Source organism: Callithrix jacchus, chromosome 11 (assembly GCF_049354715.1).
Source record: "Callithrix jacchus isolate 240 chromosome 11, calJac240_pri, whole genome shotgun sequence".
Lineage (NCBI taxonomy): Eukaryota > Metazoa > Chordata > Mammalia > Primates > Cebidae > Callithrix > Callithrix jacchus.
Window position 1 is genome coordinate 18,417,926 of NC_133512.1, and position 20,327 is coordinate 18,438,252.

General features: G+C 43.6%; 1 protein-coding gene across 35 annotated transcripts in view; it reads right to left on the reverse strand.

The window, feature by feature from the left end:
* Positions 1–20,327, reverse strand: part of COBL (cordon-bleu WH2 repeat protein) — a 288,078-nt gene that overhangs the window by 49,379 nt on the left and 218,372 nt on the right. For 2 of the 35 annotated variants that reach the window (XM_035253437.3, XM_035253436.3), the window contains one exon: positions 10,779–10,976. The exons of 31 other annotated variants lie outside the window; for them this stretch is intronic. In XM_035253437.3, the coding sequence (XP_035109328.2) occupies positions 10,933–10,976 (44 nt within the window). In that variant the 3' untranslated portion in view covers positions 10,779–10,932. Of the gene's footprint in view, positions 1–10,778; positions 10,977–13,151; positions 18,762–20,327 lie in introns of those variants that run through there. 2 more of the 35 variants (XM_078342459.1, XM_078342458.1) reach the window with 1 other exon arrangement.

The window sequence follows — 20,327 nt, forward strand, 5'->3', positions numbered from 1 at the left end:
TACATCCTCTTGATCTGTATCTCTGGAGAAGCCTAAGTGACAGAAATTTTGGAATAAATATTCCATTAGGGCTAAACAGTAGGGAGGATTAAAATAGCCCTAATTTTAAGAAAATCTTCATTATCTTTCACATGCTTTGAATTTGTTCAGAAAACAAAACATACATTTAGCAATGGTCTAATTATTCATTATTTCCAGTCTACAAAATGAGCTTTCCCAGGAGGCAACCGTGACAGCAGATCCTGTGTGGATGTTTGCTGCAGTGAAACCCAGTTCGTGTCTCTCTCTCTTTCTATAATTCGAGTCTGTGAGAGGTGGCAGGAAATACATCCAAGGAAACTGGCTTGAAGGTGCAGCTGCTTCTCCAAAGCCTCCATAATCCCGAGCTCTGGGTCAGCCCCTGAGTCACAGCATGACTGCAGGGCAGAGGCTTAAGTCAGAGCCATGGTGTCCCGGCGCGCAGCTGGCCTGCTGAGACTTGGAGAGAGTCTTCCAATTAACACCGCTGGTTTCTCTGAAGTGGCCAACGAGCGGCCACTCCAAGTGTCTCAACTAAATTGGACCAGTTTATGACCAGCCACACTGGGTGAAGCATTCCCAGACGGCACCACGGCTTGTTTACTTGTGTTTCATCATCACATGGAAACGTGGGCACTTGCTGATCTGCAGGGGCTGGAGGGGAAAATGATCTTTCCCTTGTCAGCCAGGGGCATGGCTCAACGTGCCATCTGAAGCAGCTCTCAGCCTGCCATCCCAGGAATCGTGCCTGCCAGCATTAGGGACTGCGTCTGCAGTGGGTGGCAGGAGCGAGCCTGCTGGTCCTGGCTCGGCTGCCCTGGAGGAGGCCCCGAGACACCAGTGGAGAGCACTGGGGCACACACAGGAGAACGACAGTGAGGTCCTGAGTCCTGGACATGCGTTTGCTCGGGACTCCAACCCAGAAACCCCCGGAAACAGTGAAAGGCGCTCTGCACTGCAGGCAGGCACTTCATTTTTATAAGCTGTAGGGGGCACATTTTCAGCACTCTCTCAAAGGCAATATGCACAGTTATTAAATTTCCTAAGAAAAAGAAGCAGACATTGTTCTGCATCACTTGTGTGAGTGTATGAAGTTGAAAATCAAACATTTTCTTTGAGGGTTGTTTATTTAACAACATAATCTTTACATTTTTCTGACTTTTTAAAAATGAGGGTCAGAGTGACTTCATTTCTCCAGGTTGACTGAATCAGGGATCCTGCACCAATCCATCTACAGAGGTCTGCAGACAGCAGCAGGAGGCAGGCAGAGGGCCTGGTGTGGCCCCAGGAGGGCCCTGAGGAAACCTGGCGCCTACACGTGTCGCAAGCAGCAGCTAGGACGTATCCTGCACTTCCTTTCATGCAGGAAAACTGGTGTTGCCATATCTCTAACTTTTCATAAAAATAAGAAATCAAGATTTTAATGCACAATCTTCTGCACTTGAAATTGTGACCATTTTCATAATAATCAGAATTTTTTGAGTGCAGGTTGACATGCATTTGCTGGGGACTCCAACCCAGTAGCCGCTGAATCGGTTCTAAATGTTCTACATGCATTTGCATGTGTAATTCTCAAAAGCACTTTTTCTCTCAATATAAAGAAACTCAGGCACAGAAAAGTTAAGCAAGCTGCCTGAAATCATGCAGTAACAGACCCAAGCCCTGAGTCCACGCAGCCTGGCTCTAGCCCCATGCCGTGCACTTCCCCAGAGAGTCAGGACCCTCAGCACCCTTTCTGCCCTGTCCCCTTTGTGGAGCAACCTGGTCATCTGGAAGATGGACCCTGATTATTCAATCAAACATAGTAATCCTGTCCTCCTCCCTCATGACTGGTCAGTGCATTCTGGCCTAAGCCAATAGGTGTGTGACACTCCCTCGGCCACTGTGATTGGTTCAGGAACTCCCATGTGGCTGACTTGGGGTAAGCGAGCTGACCCAACCTCTGTAGGTGCAGTATAGGATCCCATACATGTCCTTGTGCATTAACTCAGCTTGAGTGGATTTTTTTTTTTTTTCAGGCAAAGATATGCTAATTCACCAGCAATCCCACTTCTGGGTATATATTCCCAAGAAATGAAAGCAGAGTCTCAAAGAGCTATTTGCATATCCATGTTCACTGCACCATCATTCACAATAACCACAAGGTGGAAACAACATAAATGCCCACTGCCAATGGATAGAGGAAGAAAATGTGGTCTATACATATACTTGAAAGATACTTAGCCTTAAAAGGGAAGGGCTTTCTGTTATATGCTACAACATGGATGAACTTCGAGGAAATTGTGCTAAGTGAAATAAGCCAGTCACAAAAAGAGAAGCATAGGGAGAGGGCAGAGGGGAGTTGCTCTTCAGTGAGTAGAGTGTCAGCTTTGCAGGATGATGAGGTCCTGGAGATCTGTTTCACAGCATAGTGAATATACTTAAATCTACTGAACTATGCATTTGAAAATGGAAGGAATGGGACATCTTATATTATTTTTTTAAAAATCACAATTTTAAAAAAGCAAACTGATTCAGCGCCTTATTCAAACTATTTTAAAAGTCTTGCCCAGGTTGAGCAAAATAAGCATAAGCCAAACACAGAGGCTGCCAGGCCTGAGCAGAGTCTCCTGGGCCCTGCTGCCTGGAAAGGATGCAGCATGGTCTGTGGTGATGGGTTCATATGCAGGCTCATTTTCTTCATTTTTCTCCCCATTAGCTGGGAGAAACCAGGGGCAATATGGCAAGCTTTCAGACAGACAGAATTCATCACATGAGAACTGTGTGAATAACACTGATTTCAGGAGAAGCATTTCGAAGTCGGCTCACAGAAAACACCTTCACGGCATTCTAACAAGCACACAGAGGATAGAGAAAAACAAGTGTTACCTGATTATGGACTGTCTCCCAAGCCCCAGTATTTCAGAAGTGGGAAAGACACAAGACACGTTCTGCGTATGTGTGTCTAAGTGTGCACATGCATTCACAAATGCTTGAAAGACCTAAGTGAAGGCTGAGCAGTGCCTGGGGAAATGGGGAGGGGGAAGCGAAACAGGAACACTTGATTTCAGATTGTGTAAAGAATTGCGGCCCTCACTCATCCACAGGGTTCTTGGCTTTGCCATGCCCGGGGCTGGGGTATTCAGAAGCAAGCACAGAAGTCTTATCAGAGCTGCAGCTGCTCCATAAACTGTGGAAGCACGGAGGGAATTCAAAGTTAGGGCAGAGGCCGAGTGCACTCAGGAATGGTGGTTTGCATATTGTGTTGGGCCAGGGTGCGCTGCAGCCAGCTTGTGCAAAATCAGCACAGCTGGCCAGAAAGGTAGCAGGACTCAGGCATCCAGCAGGGCGAAGCCCTGGAGTTAGATTCTGGGTCTCCCCTGTGCATCCGATTGGGTACAATGGAAGCTTTCTAGCCTCTGTCGTCATCGGCACACAGGATAATGCACATCAGCTGCTAGGGGCTGAACTGTGTTCCCTAAAAATTCACATGTTGAAGTCAGAACCTCCAGCGCTTCTGAAGATAACCTTATTAGGATAAGGTCTTTTAAACGATGTTGATTAGGATGGAGGCCTCATCCGATAGGACTGGTGTCCTCACAAGTAGGGAAAGTTAGGACACAGACACACAAGAGAAGATTGGGTGAAGACCCAGGGATAAGGTGGCTATCTGCAAGGCAAGGAGAGAGGCCTCAGGAAAACCAACTCTGCCAACACCTTGATCTCGGACTCCCAGCCTCCAGGAGAGTGAGAGAATTCACTTCCTCCCAGTCTGTGGTATGTCATGGCAGCCCTAGCAGACTAACACACCAGTGCACTGCGTGGCTGTGATGAAAATACTGAAGTAATTGAAGTCCAGTACAGTGTCTGTGGCTTGAGAGGCCCACACATGGTGACTGTCAGTCTCTGTGGGACCTCTGACCTCCCTTCCTCTGGACTTGAGCCCCTCCTTCCTGGTATTTTTGTGCAGCCCCATACTTGCTGTTGGTTCAGGTGGGCTTGTACATGAGATCATTGGACAAAGCTCAAACAGCACACCCACCTCCTCCACTTTCTCCTTCAACTGCGGACACAGGGAATGGCTTCCTCAGGAGATCCGAGCGGGGTTAGAGCCTTGCAGCCCTCCCCATAGAATAACAGAACACAGAGTAGGGAGGAGGGATAGTGGAAGTTAAGCAGGTGCTGGGGACCAGACTGGCAAGGTTCAAGTGCTGGCTTAAATATTAACTTGCTTTTGGTTGCAGACAAGTTCCTTATCGTCTCTGTGCTGCCGTTTTCTTATTTGTAAAGTGAGTATGATAACAATAGCAGTGGCCTCACAGGGCTATGGTAGAGATTAAAGGTTGCTCCAGGAAAAGTGCATGGGAAGGGGGTGCTGACTCAGCCATCATCACTTCCTGCTCCCGTGTCACTGGCAGCGAACCCACAAAGACGAAGACCTCTGCCCCTCCATGGCTGAGCTGCCCTGTAGTCCCAATGTGCAGCCTGCACCCAAGCAGAGGCAGCCTCCTTCGTGGCAAGGTGCCTCCTGGCTAACAAACAGCCAGATGGAGGCAAACCTAAGTGCAAGGGCAGAGATGAAAGATGAGGCTCGAGTTTACTAACAGGGTTGATTTCTGCCCTATCTAAATATGGAAGACTATCCGTTTAAACAATTAATTGACCATATTCTCTTTAATCTTTAAATCTCTTCCCAGTCATAAATTAGGCACCAAAGAAGAAGCCTGACAATAATTTCTGGGAGGACAAAGTGGACAAGTTCAGAATCCTTGCAAAACCTGTCAGGGACCAAAGCCCCAGGTTCAGAGATATATTGTATGGGGGGTGGGGTGAGGGTGGGGGGCATACTGGCAGCCACAAGGTAATATAGCCACATACTGTCCTTGGCCTCATTTCTTCACACACGTGCAGGCACCACACACACAGTGTCTACACATGCATGTATGTGTGAACACGTGTTATGTATGTATATTTGCACAGAAGTTATAATGTGTATAGATGTGCCTGTATGCATTAATATATACATGCATGAGTATGTATATACCATGTGCAGGCGTCTCTGTAGGCATGTGTATATATACACACATATTTTGTACACAGTGTGTGTGTACAGATAGATGTTTAAGATACACTATGTGTGTACATGTGTTGTGTGGGAATGTACACATGTCTATGCACATGAATGTATGAGTGTAGATATGCGTGCATCATGGTGCACATGCATGGATGCACAAACACATGCATCCCTTTTAGACCCACTAGTCACACTAACAGTGGACGGGGAGTCAGCCGTCTGACCACAGACCCTTATTAGGTTCTTGATCTTTGGCAAGTTACTGGACTACTCACTTTCCCCTCTTTGTAAATGACAGAACTCGGTCCTATAATTACTGTCACTAAATTGTTGTGTGACTGGCTGCAACATAATATTGGCATAATTGCAGCAAATGTGAATTTTTTGTATGTTTCTTTCCACTCCCTTCAACTCTGGCCATCAATGGGATAATGAGGGTTCCCCCTGGTGGCTGAAATGTGTGGGTAAAGTCATCCAAGAAGCTCCTGTCTCTTAAATAAGCAGCCTCTTCGGCTGCTTGCTAACCTGGCAGAGGGAGTGATGGTCAGGGGGCAGCTCGCCACTGCAGTGGAGCCCACGACAGAAGCTTCCCTGGTGCCTGCCCCTGCCCAGCCCCAGCCATGCAGCTGGGCTCCTCGCTAGAGCTGGAAATCTCGGTCAGCCGTTCTCAAGCCAGGCTGGAGCGACAGAGGAGGTGGGTTGACCACCTCTCAGCTACTTTGGTAAACATGGTTTAAAGAACACACTCATGGCAGGAGAAAATTAAGTGAATAAATTATCTTTTGTTTCCTCTTGAAAATTTGGATAGGGAACAAATAGTTCCATAGGTTGTATACTATGCACTCACATCCCCACATTTTCATTTCACAAAGGATGCATTCAGATGACTATAAAAATGCTGTGAGCAGCTTTCTTTCTCCTCAGATCAATACTCAGCTTTATCACTAGGGTCATCAATTTTAACACTTAATGTTCTCCATTTAGACAATTTCCCAGTTAGTTAGAAGGACCTTTACTTCTCAATTAATTTAGAATTTGTTATTAAAAACCATATTTTCCTAACTTTGCCCACTAGGTTTACATTACTGTCATAATGTAGTATGTATAGTTATGTGCATGTTTTGTGTATGTATATACGTATACACACATACACAGATTAAAAATAATTACAACGGCATGCAAGGAAACTTGAGGGTGATGGATGTGTTTATTACCTTGATTGTGGGTGATGGTTTCATGGTGTATATGTGTCAAAACTGATCATATTATACACTTTCTTTGTACATATACAGGTTTTTTTGTGTCAGTTATACTTCTATAAAGCTGTGAAATATAAAAAATAGCACAAAACCCACAAATCCCCATCAATGTTCTTCCTACACTTCACCTTGCAATGTTAAATGGAGACTTGTAATTTCACTACTAGAAGCTAAACGTTTCAATTCATAACCATTTACTATTATTTTGTATTTACTCAATTTAAGTAACTCAGTCTTCCACGTAAGATTTATGCTATGGAGCCTCAAGACTCCAAATGTAGGCCACTTGTGCAGTGAGTGACAGTTCCAGCTGATCAAAACGTCACCCTCGGCCTGACTGCACCCAGTCCTCGCTAATATGACAACAGCAATGTAAAGGGGCAGAACAGAGTCAGCAGATATAAAAGGAAATCTGCCTTCCAGGGCACTCCCTGCCCAGCTCTGCCAACACACCGCTGTGGGTACAGATTCGGGGTTTGCCCATATGAGAGACCAGGTGGGAGGGAGAAATGATTGAGAGAGAAGGGCCAAGTGAAGGCTGCAGGAATGAGGCAGAAACAGACCAGAGGTTCCACCACTACCTACACTTCTCTTGTTGGAATTGCGGCGCTGTAAGCTTGTGCTGCATCTGCCTCTCTGGTCCTCTCAGGCTCCTGATTATAGGACGTAATCACTTTCCCTATACATTTCTTGTTGCAAAAACATGAGCCTGAAAATACTGGATTCTTAGCCTGAGTGTCAGCTGTGGGACTGATGGGGTCCGTGGTGTATGGCAAGTGCTGGCCTGTGCTCAGGGAGCACCTGCTGCCAAGCTGTGCGCACGACTTACTTGAAGGATGTGAGCCCTTTGGGAAGGCTCTTTACACATTCCAGGAAGAACCAGAATTTCAAGCCAAATTTGACTTTTAATACTGGCAACTTCACCTGGCAGAGAGAGGATGCATGTGTGGGCTAGATGTGGCAATCGGCCATCCATTTCCATCCTGTGGTTGATGACTTGTGCGATTCAGAATGTCTTTATACTCCTCCTGACCACTTCTTATTCACACAAAACATACAAGGAAAGGATGCATCTGCTCTTTAACTCTTGTCCCTTAAGTGCCAAAGAAACATGATATATATTGGCTATTCTGTTTGCGTTAAGGTTTTATGTTTTGCTTATTTTTTCTCCTCACTTCCCGCCCTGAAGCCCTGTAGCAGATTTATCAACCAGGAAACAGTGTCCAGTCTAAATAATCTCAATAGATCTAATCTCTTGGGGGTTTTCTTCTTTTTTTCCTTTACTGAAAAATATACTCAGATAAAGCCTTCTTTTATGTAGCTTCATTCATAGTAATACAAATTTGTTATTTTCTTACTAAGAAGGAAAAAGAAGGGTTAGAATATGAAGCATTTAAGAATAAAATAAACACAGAAGTAACTGTAAATTCAAATCACAAAACTTTCAGTGAGGGGAGTAATTCGGCCAAAGGGTTACCAATTATGCGTTGCTATCAGTGACAAATAAAGCATAGAAACCAAAAATATACAGACAACTCCTGAGCTTCATTTTTTTTTAATACTTGAACCTCTGTCTTCACTGAAGTGTTTGAAGTTTGCTTGTTGTCATTTTACCATGGTGACTAATAAGGTGCAAAAGCTATTTTGGGTTTTTCTCCTGCTCCACATTCCTTGGGTATGAAGGATGAAACAGTTCACACACACACACACACACACACACACACCCCACACAAATTCAGAGAAGCCAGAGGAAGCAAGTGCTCTGTACATAGATTAATTCCTTGGTCTGGATAATCTGTAACTGGTTATGATGATTCAAGCTATTTTGAATACTTGTTTGAAAGACCCTCACTTTCTCTTGTAATTTTTGGAAGATATACTCTTACCCCTACGGTAGAAAAGTTTGTTTTGTTATAGGAAATGTTAGTCTGCACGTGAAAACGTTTTGAATCATATTACATGAGCTGTGGAAGTTGTGAACAAACTATCATATTATGGATCCAAATTAGCATGAAAACTGTGAAAATTAGCAGTTGATAAGCATCACAAACACAGATGCGATGTGTGATGGATTATAATGGGTGCTAAAATAAAATGTCAGTGAGTGAACAGTTTTAAGATTTTTCCAAATTGTTTCATCTATAGAACTAGGAGTATTTATTTACAAGAAAGTAATTTTAGAATCATAGGAAAAGGTCAAAAGTACTAGTGAAGTGAGATGGCAAACATTATCATGTAAACTAGCTTGCAGTTTAGAAATTACAGCATGCTCGATTGTCCACTGGCAACACGGTCTCTAGAGTGAAACTGAGAATTTAAGCCAACTATAGTTGAAAAATAATGCATAGTTTTTTCTTTTACCTTAGCATTTGCTATGGGATTGATATTCCCAAGGGATTCTTCATGCTATCAATTTGCCTGCATGTCTCTAGTTAGAAAACGTGAGCTATCATCTTTTGTGCATAGCATGTATGACATGATGGAAAAAAGAAACAGACACGGCTTATAAGGAGAAGAAATGACCCACAACAAGGAATGGGATCTGAGCTGAGTCAGAAATGAGAAACTTTCTCAAATGCAAGTGCTTTGGGAAAAAATGTTTCACCTAATAAATTTGTCTGATTCTTAGAAGGCTCTAATGCCAGCACAGTGCCAAGTCGCGTGTAAATCTGCAAAACTTGTTCATCAAATAGCTCTTGATTTTATCCAAATTTAGCCTTTATTAGGCTACCTGTCATGGAGATCCCTAGGATATTGTCAAAGATCGACCACTCATGTCTTTGGATAACTTTATGATCACATACATTGGAGGAGCCATGTTCAAATTCTGTTCACCATGTAAACTGACTTAGCCTTATTGCATTTGTTTCCCCCACCATATTCCTCTGTCCTCTATTTTTAATGGATTTGATTTACTTATTGCATCATATTTTCTGCCTCTTGAACCAATAATTCTATGAGCAGTATCATTTTTCCCTCTCTAAGGATTTGCTTAGAGATTTTCTGTGGCCATCTTTCTTCAGCATAATAGCGCTACTTCTTACACAAATGCTTATTACTCTAATTATATACAATCTTCTACAATCTTTAAGTCTGGGCCATAAATCCTGATGCTTTCCCCAGCATTCAGGTAACATTATCTTTTCTTGTTTAGACTTTTCCCACTTAATGATTTGAGATCAAAATGACTGCTACTTATCAGACAAAAGTCCTTTATTTCAATGCAAAAAAAAAAAAAGGCCCTTTCTAACTTGTTCTATACTTCATTGCGAGTAATTTCTGTAACTTTTGACATTGGTTACATATAGCTTTGGCTTATATTTCTTTATTATTAATACTAATGTAAGCTGTGGTAATTCCTTCATTAGTCATAGCTAACATTTTCATTGTGATCAGCCAGACAACAGTCCTATATGTCAGAAATACTTACTGATTCTTTTTTTTTCCACTTTGAGTGATAACATTTAAAAACATCTTTTAGAGAGAAACATGACAAGCTTCTCCAGTTCAAATGCATCTGCATAATAAAATTTCATCAAAGCAAGCAAGTGCTAGTTGTCTTTTTATCTAAACCCTGAATTTTAACATATGACTATTTTTACTGCCTGTCTTGGGACAATGCGGTTGAGGTGACTAGCTCTTCATAACTGCGTGAGTTTGCGCGACCGCAGAGGGACCTCACACTCAGACGCTGGCAGCACCTTGCACAGACCTGGCAGTCACACCCTCTGGCATCTTGATCACGTGTACACCCTCAAGACTAGTAATTATAAAATGGAACCATCTTTACTTCTTTTCATGTGCCTGGGGAGCCACAGGTAGTAAAATCCAAGACCAGAGGTCATGTGCTTGTTACTCACTCTTACAGCCCACAAAACTGGTATCATATCTAGCGCCAAGTAAGTATTGTGTCTAGAGAATAAATGGGAGGAAAATGAGTGAATAATGAACAGAGTAGAATAATGAAGAGAATAATAACAGAATAATGAATAGAACACCCTTCTTCCCCCTTTTTTCTTTTTAGTAGACCATGTAAAATGGTGAAGTACACAGTAATGGGAAAACTTCAAAAACACAAAAACGTTGGGTCCTACATATCACTGAATGGATAGTACATACAAGGTGTGAGTTCCTACTAACTACATTTATAGTTCATGTTTTTCGGCACTTAGTTTTACCAGGTAGACAGAATGTTTCAATTCTGTCCAAATTGACTATACTGGTCAATTTGTGGACGCAATCTAGTTTTAAGAAAAATGAGTAATAAATTCTGGAATAGCATATCCAATAAGAAAAATAAGAACAATGAATTAAAATAAAGCAGAGTTCTTCATAAGAACAGTTCCAAGTATCAGTGAATTTCAGGCAAGTGAATATTATCAACCTAGAATTTGCATATGAAAGTCTTTACCTCTTCAAAAAAATATAAACCTCAGTCAAACAAATCCGTTATTTATGCATTTATATGTAAATATCAACGGAAGTAAATCATGGGTGTACAATGAGCCCTTTTATCCTGAAAGGAGGAAGAACAACAGGAAAATCAGAGCCAGGGCAGAAGAGACACCAGGAAAGGTCCGAGGTCAGGAAGAAGCCAGTCCTTCAGAAGCGCTTGGCCTGAGTGGGGAATGACGCACAGCAATAAACTGCGGGGGGAAATAAATGGCAAAATGTGAACGCACACTCGTGGTGAAATAAATACCTGCCATTATCATTCATTCTCCAGCCCCTGGAGATTTAACACTGCAATAGCAACCGTTCCATGGGCCAAAGTGTATTGTTATTGTGTTCTGCCTTTCCATTTAGTGTTTTTGTATGCCAGTTGTGGAAAGGGCCTGTGGATTGAACAGATACGATTCTGTCTCCTGTAAGAACTGTATCATAAGCATCACTTTCCTCATGGTTAGTCTTTCATGTTGTCACACAAAAGTATTTGGGCCGGGCACGGTGGCTCACGCCTGTAATCCCAGCACTTTGGGAGGCCGAGGCGGGTGGATCACAAGGTCAAGAGATTGACACCATCCTGGTTAACATGGTGAAACCCCGTCACTACTAAAAATACAAAAAATTAGTTGGGCATGGTGGTGCGTGCCTGTAGTCCCAGCTACTCAGGAGGCTGAGGCAGGAGAATTGCCTGAACCCAGGAGGCGGAGGTTGCAGTGAGCCGAGATCATGCCATTGCACTCCAGCCTGGGTAACAACAGTGAAACTCCGTCTCATAAAAAAAAAGTATTTGGATTTGATATGAAACCTTAAGGTCCTTACAAGCAGAGACATGAAGCAGCTGGTATGCGAAAGTCATTTACTTCTAACATCTTGAAAAAAAAGTCAAAGTTACCTGTAGAACTCCAGAGGAAAATAGATGATATGGCTCTGTGATGCCCTCAATTTCAGATACCACTTTGATAATGGTGATACTGGGCAGGTCCAAGCATAAACTTAGAGAATACTGGTTGATTTGGTGAGTTGGTGATGACCACCAACTGCAAGTGCCTGTGGACCAAACCCCCCTTGAGTGCTGCTGTTTGCTCCAGTGGGAGACTGACCCGTGGTGCAAAGGGCTATTACATGAGAGTAGCTTTAAGTCTCTGAAGGTCTTGTGGGAGAGGGATTAAAATAAAGAAGGGCTGTGTCTGAGTGCCCCTCATCATACAAAAACTCCTAAGACAACCAGTTTAGAAGACTATTGTCATAAGGGAATGCCTGGTCCATAATCTCTATTTACTTCTTAACTGGTAAAATCAGGTAATGGTATTTAATAAAAATTTCAGACCATTCTTGAAAAATCAAGATGTTTATGCCTTATTTCTGGGAAGGACTTAAATTTATAGAAACACAAGATGAAGTTCTTAAACATGGTTTTTATGACTAACCTGACTTCATGCTACAAGTTAAACTCCAGGAGACAAATACAGCTGTGATTATTTGCGTCAGCTTAGGGCTTGAGCACTAACTCATGAAAATCAAAGAAATCTATCTTCAGGTTTCTTAACTAAGTAACTTTACATCTTTTCAGCATTTCTATTCATATTTGTTACTATTTGGCAGTGGTATGTTGTAAATGGTTAGTAACCAGCTATTTGGAGGAAAAAGGTGTAAACAGGTATAATCAGTTTTATTTATATAAAGGATAAGTAGCACAAAATTGTTAAGTAATAATAAAATGCATAATCCTATTTTTTGTAAATTCTGTATTACCAACTGATGCCTTCATTAAGTTTTGCCAGGTTCTTTAATCTGTAGCCAGTCAATTATTACTATTAACAAGCAAATATAACTTCAACATGAATGCAGATTGATGGCATCAGACAGAAAGATGACGATAAAACCAGAAAGATGTATGTTGGACTTTTACTCATTTGTCAGTCCCATGAATGACTTTGCTGAATCGATAATGCTTTTTGGAAAACGGAGGTACAATTCAATTTTTTCTGCTATTCACAATGTATTGGCTACAGATATTATATAGTTTTCTATGTAATCTACTTTATTACATTTCCCAATCACTGTGTTATATCTAGACAATTAACAAGAGCAATCAATACCTCATTTGTAATGTTTGCTAATTCCCATGCTATAAATAGTTTCTCTATGGTTGATTTCCTGGTATTGATTATCAGCCACTGAAGGCGGTGCTGGGAAGAGACGTGCAGTAGCACACTCTGATATATTTTCACTATTCTATAGCATTGGATCCTACAGATCGGGTATGTGTACATAATCTCAAGTACATCAAAACAGTAACAGTAAAATAATTAGGAAGTGATGAGTTTTTGGTATTTTCTTACCTCTGTTTTTAATATTATTTATTTAATTCTATGTTTGTATAATTTGCTTTTTAATAGTGGGTCTGTTCAGCCATTGGTTTGCAAAATTTCTGAAATTTTACCAATCTGCTTTTATGAGCTGGCATAGTACAGTTCTGTTCCACTAAGTTGTTACTAAGTTCTTTAATTCCCTCTCAAGTTAGGGACATTGTACCTTGTAAATAAAGGACTAAGAAGTAACTGGCAAAAAGAAATAGGCTCTTAAGGATTTTGTAAAAAGCTCTATATAGATCTACTGTGCTTCTCACTGATTCGTTTCTAAGCAGCATCCAATCTTTAGTCTATGTTGGGTTGATTTAATGGTTTTCAAGGTACAATAATAACAGGTTAAAAGTTCAGTTTCATTTTTTTCTAATGTACTTTTGAGTAAGGACAGACTCTGCTCCCACAGTCAACGATTTCCTTCCATTTTATGAAAAGGCCCATTTGCTCACGACCCACTTCCTGTTTTCCTGTATGCCATGGCCTGCCCCGTGGCAGCAGGAACAGCTGTGTGGTTGGCTCTCCTGCCAGGGAAGGAAAGTGGCAAATAAACACCAGCCAAGGGCAAGAATGCTTCCCAGGGCTTGCTCTCAGCTCCACACCTGTAGCGTTTCGTGGGTGCTTCTCACGACAGGCAGGACTCACAGAACTGTGTTTGTGTCATAGGCTTTAGAACTGCTTTATTTTGAAATAGGAAAAGTACTTAGTTTGGGCTCAAATTTGAAGATAAGGCATTAGGAAACTCTAAGGAGGATGGGTCCCAACCTAAAGGGCATCAGCCAAACTCCTGTCCTACCTTCTCCAGTTCCATGCCCTCTGCTCAAGCAGTACATGGCTGTTCACTGAGCCAGCAGCCTTTAGTGAGCATCTGGTCCCCAAGTGTAGAGACTGGATTATAGCCACCAAGCATTTCAAGCTGTGCTACAACTATTTCTAGATTTGCATTTCCTCTGAATCTCTCTGCTGGGTCACTTGCCTAAAAGGTAAATCATTATTATTAATTTTGCATTGATCAAACTCAAGATATTCTCTTCTAATTCCAAATATAGTTCATTCCTCTCATTTTATTTCCCTGTTTTAGAATTTCCTTAATGTTCTTTAAAATTGGATACTTAGTCAGAAATTTAAAATCGATTAGCTAGAAATACTATCCCTTGCGGGGTGAGGGGGGAGTTGCTTAGAACAGGAGACAATAACCTAACTTCCATTTACGCCTTTTGTCAATTACCCTGTAAATGTATGTATGCCCAAGGAAAGATTTATTTGCTCAAGCCTGGGGTAGAAAATGTGTAAGACAGTGTCAGTCATTGTATGTTTTCATTTTAAAAATGTAAAGTAAATTGAGGATCTGTAACTTGAGCTCGATATGCATTGATCTTTAAATCTCCAAGGTCTTCTAATTGAAATAGGTAATTCATTAACTTGTTAATAACGTAATTATAATCAACACTGCAAATGTTGTAAATAAACAATCAGTGCACTAAGGGTATAGGCTCCATTATGGTGATTCACAAGGAAGATTCAAATGAAATCAAATGTCAGCAGAAAGCGAGCTGATTAGAAAGTTATAAGGAAAATCCATATGCACACAATTGTATTGGTTTAGACATGCTCATAAAGCATCTTTGTACATGATTAGATATCTAAAGTTTAAAGCAAAATCTTATTAATAAGAAAAAAATGATTAAAGAGCACACACCAGGGAGCCATTCTTCCATTGTTCTTAAAACCATGCTGTGAAACATCAAACACACACCAAAACCCCACTGGTGATGCCTTTGTGACATGCAGCTTTGAGATGTCACATAGCTCCATAGCCCTTCTCCTACATGTGTGGTGTTTATCACCTCAGACTCTGCACGTTGTCCTGACCATGACAGCCAGGAAGACATGGACAGCCAGGATCAGGCAGCAGAAATCTCAGTTCCCCACATGGTGACAGCAGGGGGCATGAGTTTGTTCTCTGGCCGTATACACCTTCACACTTGCCCTACGTTACCTTTTTAAGGCTGTACTTTGTCCACTGTAAACTAATTCTGGAAGAGACAAGATTATGCTTTCTATACCAGGAAGTAATTTTAAGTGAGATCCAGCATTCTTCAGATTTGTACGCTGAACACATCTCTTACTAGAAAGATGATCAAGAAACCAGATGCTTTAGCCTCTGGACACTGAGTAGGCATATTCTACTGCACGAGCATTCCAATAGTTCCTCTTCTCTAGAAAAGCAGAAAATAGGAAGTGTAGGTAGAAGCTAGATTTGAAGTAGCCAGTCCTGCACTGAGATCATCCCTCAAGGAGGATGGTTCCTTTCAGATGCTTGGCCTTACTGTCTTTGAGCCAAGTCACCCACTTGGTCTTCAACACTGGCTCACCATCCTCTCTGTACCTACTTACGACATGTCCAACGTCCTCCAGACTGCAGTCAAACTGAAGGCTGCGACCCATGTGCAGTGCACACTGCTAGCTGTTCACAAAGCGTGCATCGCCCACACTTCCAAGTTAACAGAACCCCAGCATTACCAGTGACTTCCATGTACCTCAGAGAAAGCTGTCCCCATTCCCATCTGCCAGTTGGGGATGGCTCATCTACATTCCATTCTTGCCAGAGAATTGGATAGTGTATTACTCAACTGTAATCAATGAAACATGAGAGGAACTCTTTAGTGGGAGGTTTCTGGGAAAGGTTTCCTTTCTCCTAGAAAACTATTAAAAGAGATGGTCCCTCTTCCTCTTCTGAAAATTCTACTGTCTGGATTGATACATGGAACAGCCACAGACCCCTTGCTCCTAGCCTTAGGGGGAACAGTCCCAAAGATGATACAGAGAAGACTTGGGAAGAACCAGTGTCTTTGATGACAACTTGGGCTTCAGATTCAACTAACACTGAATGCTACTCCACTCTGGGATTCCTGTTCCAAGAGCTAAGACATTCCCTAACTGTTAAAGTAGGTTTAAGATGGGTTTTGCTTACTTGAAACTTGTTTTAGTTATCTACTGCTGCAGAACAAATTATCCCAAAACTTAGAGGCTTAAAACAACAAGCATTGACCATTCTATAGTTTCTGTGAGTCTAGAATCTGACTAGATGGCTTTGCTGGGTGCCTCTGACTCATGGCCTCTTACCAGGCTACAATCTAGGTGCTGATCAGGGCTGTGGTCTCATCTGTAGGCTCTACTGGGGAAGGATCTGCCTCCAACTTCACTTAAGTGCTGTCGGTAGGTTTCTAGGCTCATAATCAGTGGACAAAGGGCCTCAGTTCCTCACTAGCTGTTGGCTGAAGGCTCCCTCAGCTCCTTGCCATGTGGGTCTCTGTAGAGCAGCTCACAGAATGGCGGCTGGCTTTCCTCAGAGTGAGCAAGTGAGAGAGGGTGCCCAAGTTGGAGGCCACAGACCTTTTCTACCCTAATCCTGGATGTAAGAAGTGACATCCCACTACCTTTGCCATATTCTATTCCCTAGATAGGAGTCACTAAGTACAGTCCACATTCTTGGCCAGAGGCTACGCTAGGGGGTGAACACAGGAAGTGGGGATCACTGGGAGTCACTTCAGAGAGGCCAACATACAACTTAAAGCATTCCAACAGAAAGGCCAGACCTGAAAACCACTTAAGAAGAAAGACACCAAGGCTGGATGCTGAATTCCACAGAGATTTTCATATCTCTCTCAAGGATAACTGCAACAAATCTTATGCAGTATTGACTCTTTTGAGGACAGACCTAAAATGCTGGTACTAGATGCTCATTAGCCTGGAAAACATGTTTAATGAAGCTGAATGAAACAGCATATTCCACTGTCATCTGATGCTTACACTTCGCACAGTGAGATCAATTCTGGTATATTTCTTTATTAAATATGTGCTATGTGTCAGGCACCAATCTGAAGGACAGATACAAATGTGAATAAAACAGTTAAGCCCCCAAGTATTAATAGCTGGAACTAGTGGAGGGGGCACGTAACAGGTGGGCATAATACAGTATGGTGAGTACAGTAAAGGATAAATGCCTAGAGGGCAGTGGGAGGAATTCCCACTGGAGGGAGTAGAAGGCTTGCCAGGGACAGGTACCTGAGGTGGCCACAGGGTGTGCACAGAGAACTTGCCCCGCACAGCTATGGCTTGAGCAGGCAGGGAGCTCAGAGCAATCTGCACATGGGCTGGGTGAGCTGCAGAGCTGGCTGCCAAGAGGTGGCCTCTTAAAGCCACAAACACCAGAGCAGGTGGTGGCTCCACTTCTTCTGAACTCTTGATACAAACCATGTATTTGTTCAGAAGCGTTCAAAAGCCCTACACATAAGTGGCACTGAACATCTGAGCACACAGTCTTCTCCATTTGGCCTTTGTTCCAGGTAAATGTGGTTTTCATGACCAAGTTACAAGTACTAATAACAGTTTCAGCATCAAAATGGGAGTGAGGGCTTTGTGCTTGGGCTGAGTTCCAGGCAGGCTGGCTGGACGCTGGCTGTGGAAGGGAGGCTGACAGTCGCCTCCTGGAACCCCAGCAAAGCCATCAGGCCTGTGAGCAGGTCAAGATCTTACAGAGGTCAGGGAGGAGACAGGGGAATGGCTGGAACAGAGGGGCCCACAGTTGAAGAGAAAAAGTAAAGGATGAAGCTGTACAGAACCTATTTACGTCTTCTCCTCGCCCTCTTAGATCTGCGCACAAATCCATTATCCATTAGCTTTATGAATCTTTTTATCTTATGGAGGTTAGCTGTGCATACTGGTTTTCAAAAAAGTGTATTTATCCTTGGAGTATAGCATCTGCTGTAGAAATCACAATGGACTGTGAAAGCCACAGTGTTCCCCCTGGAGTCTCTGCAGTGGCAGGAGAGAAGTACAGGATGATGGATGAAGCAAAGACTGAGAGTCCAAGATCCCATAAAAAGAAACTCCTCTGTACCGCGTATGGTGGCAAGGCCTCCTGCCTCAGTTTCCCCATGGTGACTGTGCCTACCCTGTGAAGCCGTGAGAGACTTCTGTGTGGTTCCGTGGACTGAGTGGGCCTCGTATGTACTCAGGGTAAGCTCTCCTACAAACAGAGTTTGTTATGTGAGGAACACAGTTTTAAAACTGAACTCAAGAGGAGATAGGCAAGTGCTCGTAGCTGGCAGAAAATGTCTCCACTGAGCTTCTACACAGCCAAAAATAGCCAGAAGTTTGCTCGGGAGTGCAGGGGCGAATATGGGCCACAGTGACACACACTCACAGCCAGCACTCAGGCACCAACATCCTGTGCCTCGCTTGGGATGGGCGGAAACAGCACCCAGATTTCAACATTATGTAAAAGATACAACAAATGAAAAGAAAAGCTTCCTTTTCCTTAATTTTTTTAAGTCCTGAAGGCAAGTTGCATTCTGCCTGGCTGGGCGGGGAATCCTCCTTTATAAAGCCATAAACAATGGGCAGGCTGGTTCTGCTAATTAGCAACATAAAAGCTCGGAGGTGGATGCTTGAACACGTGGTGCGCTGGCAGCCGGGAGCGCGGGCTGAAGCCGCAGGAGAGGTTGGGGAGCCTCGGCTAAGCCCCAAGAAGGGCCAGGTGCCAGGCTGGTCTGACGGGTAGTGAGGAGATCATCTCCTGGGGCCTCCGGGTCCCTAACTTCTTCTTCCCTTGACTTGCTGTGAATGTGAGAGGGAAAGAGGAAGGAGAGGTGAATTATGACGCTGAGAGCAACGGAAATCTCAGGTGCATGTACCTGGGGGAATGAACTGGGGCAGAGTTAGCAGAGGGTACAAGGAGAAAATGGAGCCACAACTCAAGAAAGTAGTGAGTCTGGTCTTCCCTTGGCCACTTTGTTCTACTTTCAGCTCAGACCTGTCCGAAAGTCTAAGGGCAGCAGGTGGGGAGGTTCCACAGCTCCTTAGAGATGCAGGAGGAATCCTGATGCCTCGAGCCTGAGGCAGCCTGGGTAAGTGCCCCTCCCACATCCTGTCTGCCCATTGCCCCAGCAGACGCTGCACCTGAACAGTGAGTGCCCCCTACACACAGGCAGCCCAGGAGGAAGCGACGGTCTGCAAGCTTACCCCCAGCTCTCCCATCCTGTGTAGGCTGCCACACTGGTGCTGGGCCCGTTCTGTGACTGCCAATGGGGTATACTCGGCTTTGTTGCTTTCATCCAGCTATTTTTCCCTCACTTTTGCCCCCAGAAAGGAGATTCGGTAGGTGAGGGCAGCAGCCACAGGAAAGAGCACCGACTGACTCGTAGCGTTGGTGTGTGGGGCTTAAAACCCACTGTCTTCAGACACGAAATGGCTCTGGAGCCATCCACACTGTGGCTGCTGTCTTTCTGATTGATAAGCCTAACCCTTTCTTTTTCGAGTGCCCTAAAAAATTCATTTGCATTCGGAAGCATGTCTAATGTCAAGATGATCAAACATATTTTAAGGGTGGAAAAGAAGCACTTGCAAAGAAAGATAAAATGAATCAGGATTATCGGGCCTAGAGAAAGTCGATAAGTAATCCAACAATTACCTTCTTTACCCAGAAGCTGGCAGGCAGCAAGCTAGTCCTCATTTCCAAAGAAGACAGAAAAAGATAAAGTGGTCCAGTGGCAGCAAAGTGTGAGCTTCCTAACCAGAGACAGGGCTGTGCATACTCATGTGGGCACCGGCAGGGCGCCGGGCTGCAAGCAGTGACATTATACTGCTCCCTGTATGCAGCCGAGGATGGCATGTGCTTTATGAGGAAGTGTCGCCCGCCACACAGCTGAGACACAGGAGGTCCAAGCGCAGGCCCAACGTGCCCATGACGCCACGAAGTCCCGAGAGGAAATGGATAAAACTGCCTGTCCGCAGGTGGCGACGCTATCTCTAGCGCTTACTAAACTCCAAATGAAATCCCAGGAAACAACAAGGAGAACCCCCTCTCAAACAGGGTGTGCCAGGAGACAGAAGCAAAGCGGGACGTCAGTTCTGGCTATGAGTACACTTAAAGCGAGCTGCTTCCCATTCTCGTACCTCAGTTTCCTCTTCCGCAGAGAAGCAGTACTCACGCTAGGCCATCCAGATGGCATGACGGCCGTGCTGGACGGCTGGCCCTCTCTACAGACACTCTGAGGTTCATTCTAGTATGACAGCACTGGCTCCTACCTGATGTCTCCACGACCACAAGGTGCATGTTTTGCTGAAGTCTGACCTCACACAGGTATGATGACCTGGTTAAATTCTCCAGAGTGCGTTCTCTGT